The following is a 12,481-nucleotide window of genomic DNA, read 5'->3' on the forward strand; positions in this document are numbered from 1 at the left end:
CTCCAAGGCTAATTCCCTTCCACCATGCACCATCTTTCAGGTTAAAAATACTTGGTGGTTTTTGTGTCTTCCCACAGCTGTTGTGGTGACCAGCCAAGAAGATGTCCCCATCATCTCCCCTCCTGCTGCTCTCACCCTTTGTATAGTCCCTTTCCACATGGAATACAGAGGGCAGACCTTCATGACCAACAGGATAGTTTAAAAAAAGGGCATATCAGACACTGGTTTTCATAGGGTTGTCTCATGTATTACTTGCTCCAGGAGATGCCAACTGCCATGTTGTAAGGAGATCAAACAGCTTTCTATTCACATGGAGAGAAACTAAGGCCTCCTGTAGACACCAGCACAAACCCACTGTGTGTGTGAATGAGTCACCTTGTAAACGCTTGCTTTGGAGGATTGTAACCTTGGCCAATAGCTGACAGCTACCACATGAGAGGGTGCGAGCCACACAGTACCTAGCCAAATTGCTCCCAATATCCACAGATACTGTGTGTGTGTAAGATAACAAGTGCTTGCTGTCTAAGAGGCTGAGTTTTGGCATAAAGTGCTGTGAAACAATCAACAGTTCACACAGACTTTGTCAGCTGTTCCTACTCAGTTTGGAACGTGCTTCCGTGGTGAGTTCATGTTCATGTCACGAAAGGATTTGGAGCTTGGATTTGCCTTTGCATGTCAAATAGGACTGAGTCATGCAAGGATCAGTGGGCAAAACTTCGGTAGTGATGATGATGGAAATAAATATACTTTGCCCTTAAGATTGGCCTGTAGAAAGAACAGCTGCTAATCCAGCTTCTATAGTAACTGGACATGATTTCTAAAAGGAATGCAAATAGTATGATATTACTCCTGGATGGTGTTTTGTTTATGACTCAAGACAAAATTAGGCTTTTGCATTCTTCTTTACTCTTTGAGAAAAGTGTATCTGGATTCTACCTCATTTCCTCCAACCTCCCTGGCCCTTCCGCTCCAGAGAACTGTTTCTTTCAGCAACTTGAAGTGTATTTTCTTTTCCACAGAGATAGCAAATGCTATTTTTTAAACACAGGATTCTGTCTCTCCCTCTTCCTTTCTTCCAGTCACTCCCCTTTGCCTAAGGTTCAGATCTCTTTCATTTCATGTTTTAGGAATGTTTCATGACTTTTAGGGACTGGCTGCCTTTCCTTGTCTCATGAGCCCAGTGCTCTGTATTCTTAAGATACAAGACACGCAGGATCCTTTAATGCTATCTTCTTCTAACTACAAGCAACATAAAGTCCTGTACCCCTCTTGTTTTATTCACTGCTGGATCTCTAGTGCCTTATTACACAACAGAAACTTGTTCACTAACTGTTGTTTGAGGAAAATATTATTCCAGGCAGAGAAAATAAGAACAGAGGTATGAAGATATAAAATTGTGGCATGTGGGATTATTTATTATATTAAAAACTGATGTTTTATTGAAGTAAATGCCTACTTAGTTCATATATAATTTAGTTCAATTTTGCAGTAAATTCATTTTTTTAAACTTTAATTAGGTCAATATGAAATTAATTATAATTCAATTTGCACTTAAATTTATGGAAATAGAAATTTTAGCCTATATTGCTTCTGGTAGACTTTTGATGTTGTTGTTGTTATGTAATTGTAATTTTCCCCTCTTTTCCCCCCAATTCCAAGGATAAAACATTTGAGAACACAGAGAGTCAAATGCCATTTCAGATCCAATGATAAATTCCTGTGGGGCCCTGACAGGGACTGGACTATAAGTCAGAGGGTTTGAGGTGTGATTTGATTTTGCCACTCGCTGTTCTCCTTGGACTGGGCAAATTAAGGACTTGTGTGCCCTGTGTGTTCCTCTGAGCACCATCCTCTCAGGGGTGAGGTCTGCAGCAACCCCAGCGAGGGGTAACTCGGGGGAACCCCTCCTTTACCTGTCCCCCTTATAGCATTTATTCACCTAACATTTATTGTTGTCTGCTTTTTTCTGGGAACTGTGCTGCGTGATTGATTAGAAACCAAAGGCAGCACAGTGAGAAAGAACAGCAAATATTTATAAGAAGTATAATTCAAGAGCTGTTAAATGATAGACGGGAAGTAAACAAAAGGCACACTGTGAACACAGGGGGAGGGAGAGTGATGTCGGATGGCTTCCTGAAGGCAGTGACAACAGCTCAGAATTTACTGTGTCAGAGTGTTGTAGGTAAAGAAGGAAGTGTATAGTCCCTGCAGTAGTGCGCGTGGCTGAGAGCAGACTTCTGGGGCAGGGGGAAGGCAAGAGATGTGACCAGGGAGCTGACCAAGGCACAGAGCGTCCCCCTCAGAGACCAGAGGACCACTCTGTGAGATAAGTGAACACACCCATAGTGCTTCGCCACTCCTACTTCAGGTTCTTTCCTCTGCACAGGCCCACATGGGGCATGAGGCCTGGTCACAGCACATGGTCTGCCCCGCTGGGGCTATTGGAAGGAATGAAAAAAGGTTTCCTTTCCTCCAGGATCACCCTGGCAGCTGGTAGTTTTTTACATTAGGCAAGATTTATTTTGTGGTACTAAGAATTTGAAATGTGCAGCTCATTTCTAGATCTAAGTGTTGAAACATGGGGACAAACAGGAAGCACGCTGTGGAAAGTGGCAGTTTGGAGATTTATGGTAATAATTTAATTTTCAGAGTGCATGCACATTGTCTGCCTTCTTGTTGGTATCTGTGTCAGTCACCAACAGAGACTGAAGCCTCTGGAAACAGAAGCTAAGTCTTCAACTAGTTACTCACAACAGTCTCTTCTCAACATAGTTTCTTCTTTGTGCTGGGTTCTGGGATATAGAGGAATGGATATATTCTTAGTCCCTAGGAGCTCCGGGTGATAAATGAATATATTATTATTCCTCTGTGCCCCCCACTGTCTTTTAATAACAAAAAATGGTATTAGAACAACTGCTGTGCCAAGCACTTCAGATATTTTCTCATTTAATACTCTTCATAATCCTAAGACTATCCCCAAATCACAGCTGAAGAAAGTGAGGCACAGAGAGAATGCAGAGCTCGTAAGTGACAAAAACCAGATGTAAATCAGGTAGTGCTCCTTACCTAGATTGTAGAAAGCATTCCAGGCTATTCAATGAAATTGCCTACCCTTCAAAATTACTTATAGCAAATAAATAGCAAATTGCTTTTTACAGAATACAGATGGTCCCTGAAACATGATGTTTGACTTATAATTTTTCTGCTTTATGATGGTGTGAAGTATGGTACAAACTGTACTTTAGATTTTCATTTTTTCCACCGCTACGGTATGTGTTATAATACTTTCAATGCTAGGCGGTGCCATAGAGCTATAGCTCCAGTCAATCACATAAGCACAGGCACATAACCACTGACACGCTACAGTATAATGTGTTGTCGAGCTATAATGTTTAGTAGGTGAGGCATATCAAATGCTTTTTCAACTTAGGATCTTTTCAACTTAGATTGGAAACAATGTGTACACTTGATTGGAAACAACTAGAATCACAGGATGAGTTCGTACAGGATTAGGAATCCCAGTTACATTTTCTTAACCTTCTTTCTTCCAACAATACTGTACCTACTTAACCCAGTGTCCCTCTCAGGCTCTAAAAATGACTTAGATGAGATGAAAAAAAAAAAAAACAAAAAACTAAACCCAGAATGGAATGAACTTTGAAGACAGATTTGACTTTTTGACTTTTGGAAATAGCCCAAATAATTTGAAACCAAGCCAAGTAAATCAATTGGTCAATGAAGTTGAAAAAGGCCCCTTTGGTCATGTGTCTGGTTCTGTATTCACCCCTGAACTAATTTTGTTGGTTTAATTTTGTCATACTTCAATGACAGAAAACTTCTTTCCTTTTTCTGTTACTTGCTCTTTATCTAAGCATCTACCATAGTGAAAAGCCACCGAGGTTTGTAAAGTCATGTTTGTAAAAAATTTCCATAGATAAGACACCGTGCAAATAGTAGAAATAATTAATACTATTGCTGGATTATATATAAGCACTCATTTGTCACTTTTGTACTTCCTGGCAAAGCTCCCAATTTGCCGTTATGTAGCTCCATGCGAGGTCTCCTGGATAATCACATTGGAGGCAGCTCCTAGAATTTTCCATTTAATTATATTTGCCTGGTTTTGGTTTTTTAAATACAAAGCCTAACTAAATAATAAGTAAATAAAGATGAAGCTATGTAAGTCCACTAGATTGATATTTTTTAAATCTGCATAAGAAAAAGGTTTTAATGAAAGACTATAGATTGAATTAATCTAAAATAGATTTCTATGTGGTCTTAAAATTTCATTAGAAAATGAGTAAAAACTTAGAGCACAGATTATTAAATTATGTTTTTTCTTTTTAAAAACAATTTTAGATGGTCTGAAAATTTTGGTGTAGTCAAAACTGCTCAGGCCAGGCACAGTGGCTCATGCCTGTAATCCCAGTGACTTGGGAGGCTGAGGCAGGAGGATCTGGAGTTCAAAGCCAGCCTCAGCAACAATGAAGTGCTAAGCAACTCAGTGAGACCCTGTCTCTAAATAAAATACAAAATAGGGCTGGGATGTGGCTTAGTGATCGAGTGCCCCTGAGTTTAATACCCGGTACTGCAACACCCCCCTGCAAAAAAAAAAAAAATGCTCAAACCCTTTCTGTAAAATTGATTTCCCCATAAATAGTTTCAAACTGCCAAAAATGAAAGACTGATCACAGGCGTCACTTTTAAGCCAGCACTTATTCCACCTGGGAGTTTGTTCCCTGCTGTCCATTCCTTCTCTCAGCCTTGCAAAGTACATAGCCTGCATCAGATTCTGTACACAAAAAAAGCTCAGATCTGTGGTAGAACAGAGGCCTAGGAGCACTTATTATCAAAGTACAGCTTTGTGGGCCTAAAGCTTATATAAATTTAAGGTCTTCTGTAAGAAAAATTACGACGAATAAAAGATTAGGTATGAAAGTGAATATTTCATTTAGAATGAGGAAAGAAATCAAATCATTAACCTGAAAAAACTGACTAACTTCACAAACATTTCCAAATCCAGACAAATAATGCAATAACTCTCTGACATGCTTTATAATATTTCCTTATACTTTTTAGCTGACATTCATTGACCACTTTGTATGGCAACAATTTTGTACTATTTTTAGTCAAGAGAATAGAAGATAATTTAGTCTTTTTCCTACAAAAAAGACTTACTTTTTCATTGATAGGTTAGACTTTTTTTTTTTCAATTTCAAACTCATTCTTGAGTGTCATGTTAATCTATGTGACACACATGGATCCGATGGCTGTTTTTAGTATTACTGTATGGAATTCTGGAAAGTTCTATTATGTACAAGTACCATCGAAAAAGAAAGTAAACGTGTAAGATTGGCTACTTATAATTAAATCAGCTGCATTATTGAGTACATAGTCCTTATGGGAGAGAACTGCTATTGCGATTAGACCATAATGAGAACAGAGTCCACCTCTTAGAACTTATACATCTAAAGACTGGAAGAAATTTCCAGAACCTAGCTTCTAGCTTCGTACATTTCAAACCTTGTTTCTATTCCACTACCTTCATGTTTCCAATGCACATTACCTGTGGAGAGATGTCATGATGATACCTCTGGTGTCACTAAGCAGAGTAGCTTAGTAAGAGGTTCCTACACCAGCAATGTTATGTGTACCTAGAAACGAAGGCAAATCACTTAAATATATTTCTCTAATCCCTAACTCCAAAAAACTTCCCTTAGATTAGAATGTTACAAATGCCCAGGGTTGGGGGCAGGGGGAGGGAGGGACTAGAGTGGAGAGAAGTAGCAATCATAATTGCACTTAAAATGTTATTTGCAAATTTACTGACCTGTATGACTATATGAGCATATCGCTAGGGATCCTCCTGTGGCCTTGGAAGGGCAAATGGGGGTACAAGATAAAGCTGCATTGGGCTTTGTGAAAAACACATCCCTATGGCAGGACATTTTAGTGAGTAGTTAATTTAGGACATGGTATCAACCAAAAGCCTGCTAACTCAGAGCTGCAGGAAGTTGTACTAGACCTTTCAGGAAGTGCATCTGGAAAGATGAGTAAGAGTTTTTGAGGCCGTCGTGGGGAAGAGTGGGATTCTGTCATGTTCAAAAGCCTAGTAGCACAGAACATGTGTACTGAGAAGAGCTTATTTGCTTTGTATAAGTGAAGGGTCTGGTGAAGTTTGAGAAGACTGCAGGTCCTTTCTCTCCTGGAAATAACAGCTTCTGAGGACTTCTTCTGGAAACATCTAATGAGAGGCCTAGTCCTCTGCACCCAACCTCCTCATTGTAACTTCCACAGCCTGTTTCATTGTGTCCTGGTACCCTGGCTACCCCTGAGTCAGCCTGCTCCTCACTTTTGTATCTGAAGTTCTGCGGCATTCTCAGGTCCTGCCACCCCAGACTTGCCCATGCATTGAAATATGCCCTTAGAAAACCTCCATCAGAAGGAAACTTTTTAATAAACCCTGAAATGTTAACAGCACCCCCTTTAAAATCAGAAACAAAATGAAAATGCCTGGAATTGTTAGTTATATTCAATGTTCTGATAGGGTTTCTTGCTTGTGTAATAGAGCAAAAATGATTTTAAAGGAGTAAAGATCAGAAGGGCATAAACAAATTTTTATTAATTCAAATGATATCATTATCTACAAAAGAAGCATCTTAGAGTTGATAGATTATTAAAATTAATAAAAATATCTATCAAGGTTGTTGAATATAAGATCAAGTTAGAAATCCAATTATATTTTTGTACAACATCAATAAAATAAAATGCAATGAAATATATGTACAATAGCAATAAAGGTATAAAGCACCTAGGAATAAATCTAATGAGCAATAGACAAGAGCTGTGTGTAGAATATTTGAAAATTTCATTAAAGGACATTAAAGAAGGCCTTAATAAATGGAGAGGTATACCATGTTTATGAATAGACATATTTCTACTGTAAAGATGCTGTTTCCTCAAATTGAGCAATTGATTCAATACAATTTTAAGTAAAGTTTTTACTTGACAAGCCTATCCTAAAATTCAAGTTGAAGAGCAAAGGATCAAGAGTGTCCAAATGCTTCTAAATCAAATAAGGGGTCTTATCTTGCCACATTTTTTTCAAATTACAAAGTGACAATAATTAAGAATGTGATGTATGACAGAGCTGACATTGCAGATTCATAGGAAAAAGTCTATTCAATAAGTAATGTAGAACAATTCATTATCTATTTAAAAAAATTAAACTATGCCCTAACTCATAACAGAAGCAAAAATTAATCCCAAATGTAAAAAAAAAGATCTCTTTTGAAAAGAAAACATACTATTAGAAGAAGATGCATAAGACAATTCCTTATGGTATCAGGGTAGGGAGGGATTTTTTTTTTAAACACAAAGTGCAAACCATAAGGAAAATGAATATTAAATTAAAAATAAGGTTTAGGACATAACAGAGCATGAAAAGACAAATTCATATATTGGAAAAACATTTTACTACAACCTATATTACTAACAAAAAGTCATTGTTTGGAGTATTTTAAAAACTGTTAAGAAGAAAAGATAGTGACTCTTCCTTTCCAAAAGAAGGAGGAAGAAAGAACTACAATGATGAATAAACATGTTGAAACAATGACCCCCCTTGTTATTCATAAGAGAAATGCACATTAAAGTCACATTTCACAATTTCCAGATGGGAAAACATTAAAAAGGCAGACGATTCAAATGCTGTTGAGGCAGCAGTATGACTGCTGGAGGTAATGTGACCCACAGAGTTTGGAGCATGATTTAATGTTAATGGGGAGAGTTAATCGTGACCTTAATCAATAATAAGCATATTCCTCTCCTGGGTGTGTACCTGAGAGACACTGAAGTACAAGAACGCCAGGAGACATGGACAAGATGTGGCATTGCTTGAACGAGCAAAAAACTGGAAACAACCCACAGGGAGAACTGAGTGTCCTGCTAAAGTGAACATCCCATCACTCCTCTTCTAACCCTCAGTGGCTTCCCATCATAACTAGAGTAGAATGCTAACCCACCAGGCACCACTCTTCCCAGACTCAAGATCCCACACACCTCAGAACATCATGCCCCTTCCCAGTGTTTTCATGACTGGCTCTTTTCATCATCTAGCTAGACCTAGGTATTACTTCATTGGAAAATCTCTACTTAATGATTTCATTTAAATTAGTTCTCCTATCTTCTATCTCAGCTTTGATTTGTTCCCTATATGCTAATTTTTGAATTATGTATTGATGTTGCATTATGTATTGATTTATATATATATTTTGCCTGTTTCTGACATTAAACTAGTAACCCCCATGAGGGCAGGTGTTTGTCTCAATTGTGATTGAATCCCCTGCATCTCCCACATAGCTGGACATGTAATAGTTACTCAATACACCTTTGTTGAATTGAATGATTGAATAAAAATCCTGCATAAATTCTAACCATGCTCCTTTAGTTTGTTGATCTGAGCTCTAGTTCATGGAAAGAATAATGAATACTAAAATAGCCACATAAATTCCAAACATTTATTTTGAAGCTAAAGGCAAGTGTTTAGTTGGTCTTATTTTTGATCTTAAAAAGTTGAACAATTCCAAATTATCTTCAGTGATTTTATATACAAAATATTTAATAGATTTGTCATTTAGACTAAAGGTTCTCCAATGTCTAAAGTATTTGGAGAAATTTTTAGGTTGGTTCCAATACATTTTATTTTATTTTATTTTTTAAAATTCTGGTCCAAAAAAAGATAAGAGATGTGTGGAGCAGAACCTGCCCAGATGAGGCCAGCCTAGATCAGTCACCTTCCATCCAAACCATCTGAACTTGAACTCATGCTCCTTGTTGCATGCTGCTGAGGTTTGTAATGGTCTTTTATACCAATACATTTTAAAATAGCACTTGTAAATACTAAAATGGAGATCTGACGTTGAATGTGTGAATATGCAGGTGACATTGGCCTGGGATCTTCCTGAAAGAAGTTTGCATTTAAGACCCAAAAGGCTCTACAAAGAAACTATTAGAGCTAATAAATGAATTCAGCAAAGTGGCAGGATATAAAATCAACACGCATAAATCAAAGGCATTCCTGTATATCAGCGACAAATCCTCTGAAATGGAAATGAGGACAACCACTCCATTNGGAGGGGAGGGGGGATAGTAGAGGATAGGAAAGGCAGCAGAACACAACAGACACTAGTATGGCAATATGTAAATCAATGGATGTGTAACTGATGTAATTCTGCAATCTGTGTATGGGGTAAAAATGGGAGTTCATAACCCACTTGAATCAAAGTGTGAAATATGATATATCAAGAAATTTGTAATGTTTTGAACAACCAACAATAAAAAATTAAAAAAAAATAAAAATGAAACCTAAAAAAAATAAAAACAAAAAAAAAATAAAGAATATCTTTCAAATAAAAAAAAATAGAAGTTTGCATTTAGGTTGATACAGATTTTTAATTTTTATTATATTTATTTATTAATTTATAATTATGAAAATTATATTTATTTAACTTGCATTTTATATGTATTTATTTGTTGATACATTTTAATTTGGTTTATTTTTCCTGGTTACAATTGTGCCCAAGGAGAAGTTTGTATGACAGTCTATTTCAGAGACGGGGTAAGCAGACAAAGCATGCGAGAGATACTTGGAATTCAGCAAAATATATTTTACATTTTCAGTCATAAAAATTGTACTCTTGTTCAAACAACCACTAATGCAAGTAAATTAAGCCTTTTTTAAAGACAGAAAAATTAAGCTAACTGGAAAATAGATATATTAATCAATAATTTGAATAAATTCTTGGTCTCTGAAACTTATTTTAAAATTATTGAATTTGTTTTCATAATTGAACATTCTGATTTGTAAATGTCCTTAAATAAGACGGTATTTCTTTGTTTTTAATTATATTTTTAAAAGTTATAACTTATTTATTTTTTGTGGTCCTAGGGATTGAACCCAGGGCCTCCTGGGTGCGAAACAAGTACTCTATGATTTCAACCCTTGAAAGAATCTAGAGCAATGTTGTGTAAGCGATTTTGAATGATTAAAGAAGAAAATAAATGATCATGTTTAACCTTTGACCTCCTGGCATGGTATTATCTAAAAATAAAGTTTGGGTGTGGAGATTATTTCTTTGCTTTCATTTGAGAAATTTACACTAAAGTTCAATGAGAAACTTCTTATATTTAAGCTTCCCCCTTTACTTGATTTCTACATTTTATAAGTTGCTAGAGAATTATTGAGACAGAATGAATAGAGTTTATAATTAATTGAATTTTTATTAAAATATGTATTTATAAAGTGTCAGAGTGATATTGATATGGATATTAATATTTGCAGCTCAACAGGGTGTGTTCTGAATCTGTCTAAAGCTGGCTATAAATCACTATCCGGTAAATCACTGAACTACATTATAGCTAATACTATTTTAATATTTAATTTAGAAAGGCAAAAAGAGAGCAATTGTCTTATATTTTAATAATTACTACTTAATATATTTTAGTCATAATTCATGTAATTTTGACACCAAACTAGGCTTTTGGTCTAACTCTCTGGCTTCACTTCCTGTGAACCTGACATTAAGTCAAGAATTGAGGAATTTCCCAGTAGCCAGTTATCTAGTACCAACAAAATACACAAGAAGGCACTCAATGATTTCCTTAGCAGTGGTGACAGTTCTAGTCGCTCAATTCATTTTCCCTTCTTTTTGTGCCCCATCAAATTCACTGGCTGGGATGCCTAGCTATGCCTTCTCTTTCCTTTTGACTGGCTGCTACCTCAGGGAAAGAGGAAAGAGCCTTTCAACTGCCACTTGTTGGGTGGCTGAGAGCACCCTGGGTACTTACAGGATGGCCAGGTCCAGGTTCTACCCACCTGAGAAACACAGATCCGGGGCTGTCCGTGGAGCTGTGTGAGGTCCCTGCACTGGCCTTCTTTGGGCTGCCAGGAATCTCAAACTGGAACACCGTGTCATTGGAAGACAACCTTTTCTTCACCATTGTACGCTTGTCTACCAGTAAATCAAGAAATTAGCTCAAAGGCTCATTTCCAGATCTCCCAAATAGAGTGAAAGACTTTGCTTTTGGCTCTGCACAGTTCCTGTGTCTCGGGAACCTCCTCGCCTGACTTCTAATCTAGCTGAGGTTTTTTTTGTTTTGTTTTGTTTTGTTTTAAGTTAATGAGTAACATATCAGTATGATGTGGGTGGTTTTCTTCCTACTGACATTTGCTCTAAAAGAGAAGTAAATGTGTTTGGGAAATTTGTTTTCAGTTTATTAAAATGAACACCACTAAATTGGTGGACTTAGACAAATGAGCCTACAGAAAAGAAAACACTGAAAGAAAGAAAAAACAAAGAGGAGCAGAGACTGGCAGCATCTAGATATTAAAAGCAGGATGCTTTTGCTAATCACTGAGCTTGACCAACAGGGTGAGGAATGTGGCTGTGCTTCATGACTACACAGGCAGGAAGTAGCCAGCCCACTGTGTGTGTTGCACCTCACGCTTGTCAAGATGCACCTGAGGTTCAAGGCTGTGTTCTTTGGTCCTTGGGATGTAAAGGTTCTGGAATTCTTATGGATATGATATGTATAGTCAAGGGAGTCTTGACATGAAGGCTATATATTTTGCTGGGTCACAGGAGACTGTGACCTGTACTGAACAACAAAGACAAATAAACAAACATTAAGAGTTTGAGTTCCATCTGTGTTGCTTGCTAGCTGGGACAACCCAGATGGTCCCAGTGCTGCTGTGCTTGATCACAGGGTTAGAATACAATTACACAGGAGAATGGGTAACGGCAATGTATGACTATGATTATCTGGATATGCATTGCATTATAAACAGAAAGTGCAGAGAGTGAGTTTCTTTATGTGATCATCTTCAGACACTTAATATTTATGCACACAAAAACATGAGTGTCCTTCCTCCAACGTTTCTAGCAGCGGTGTTCCAAAGTAGCTATGGTCTCTTATCTTATTGCCTTTGACTAGTGAGTGACATTGGAGAAGGCTGGCTTAAGAGAAGTACACAGATTCTGATTGTGGAAGAGAGCAAAGTTTCCTGGGAAATCAAACCTTTGCTCTGACCAGCTGATAAACCTGTCAGGGACAGGTTTGTGCTGCTCGGTGTGCAGTATTGACACTAAATACACTTTTGAAGTCAAAGTATGTTCTTCAGTGGGATTTTCCTGGGTGCCTAAAAGGGTGCCTGTCTTATCCTGGTTTGCCTAGGATTTCTCTTTTTAGTGCTGAATTTCCTGAATCCTAGGAACCCCTTCGTGCTGGTACCTATGATGCGTGTCCACCCTCATGCTCTGATTCTGGTGAGGCACTGCTTCCCTCTTGTCCTTCACAGAGCATGACCTGAATGTCTTCTCCCCTTATATATCTATATTGCCATTGTGTTGGAAATCATGCTGGAAAGATACTAAATAAGTTATTGCTGAAGTGTTGAATCAAACCAATCACCACATCTCATATA

The 12,481-nt window shown here is 37.4% G+C and overlaps 1 protein-coding gene across 1 annotated transcript in view; it reads right to left on the bottom strand.

The window, feature by feature from the left end:
* Gramd2b (GRAM domain containing 2B) overlaps window positions 1–11,139 on the bottom strand; it is a 105,503-nt gene extending 94,364 nt beyond the window's left edge. Inside the window, exon 1 of the mRNA XM_048811886.1 lies at window positions 10,874–11,139. Within this exon, the coding sequence (XP_048667843.1) occupies window positions 10,874–10,998 (125 nt within the window). The 5' untranslated portion in view covers window positions 10,999–11,139. The remainder of the gene's footprint in view (window positions 1–10,873) is intronic.
* Between the last annotated feature and the right edge of the window lie 1,342 nt (window positions 11,140–12,481).

The sequence above is a fragment of the Marmota marmota genome, unplaced genomic scaffold (genome assembly GCF_001458135.2).
Source record: "Marmota marmota marmota unplaced genomic scaffold, marMar, whole genome shotgun sequence".
NCBI classification, from domain to species: Eukaryota; Metazoa; Chordata; class Mammalia; order Rodentia; family Sciuridae; genus Marmota; species Marmota marmota.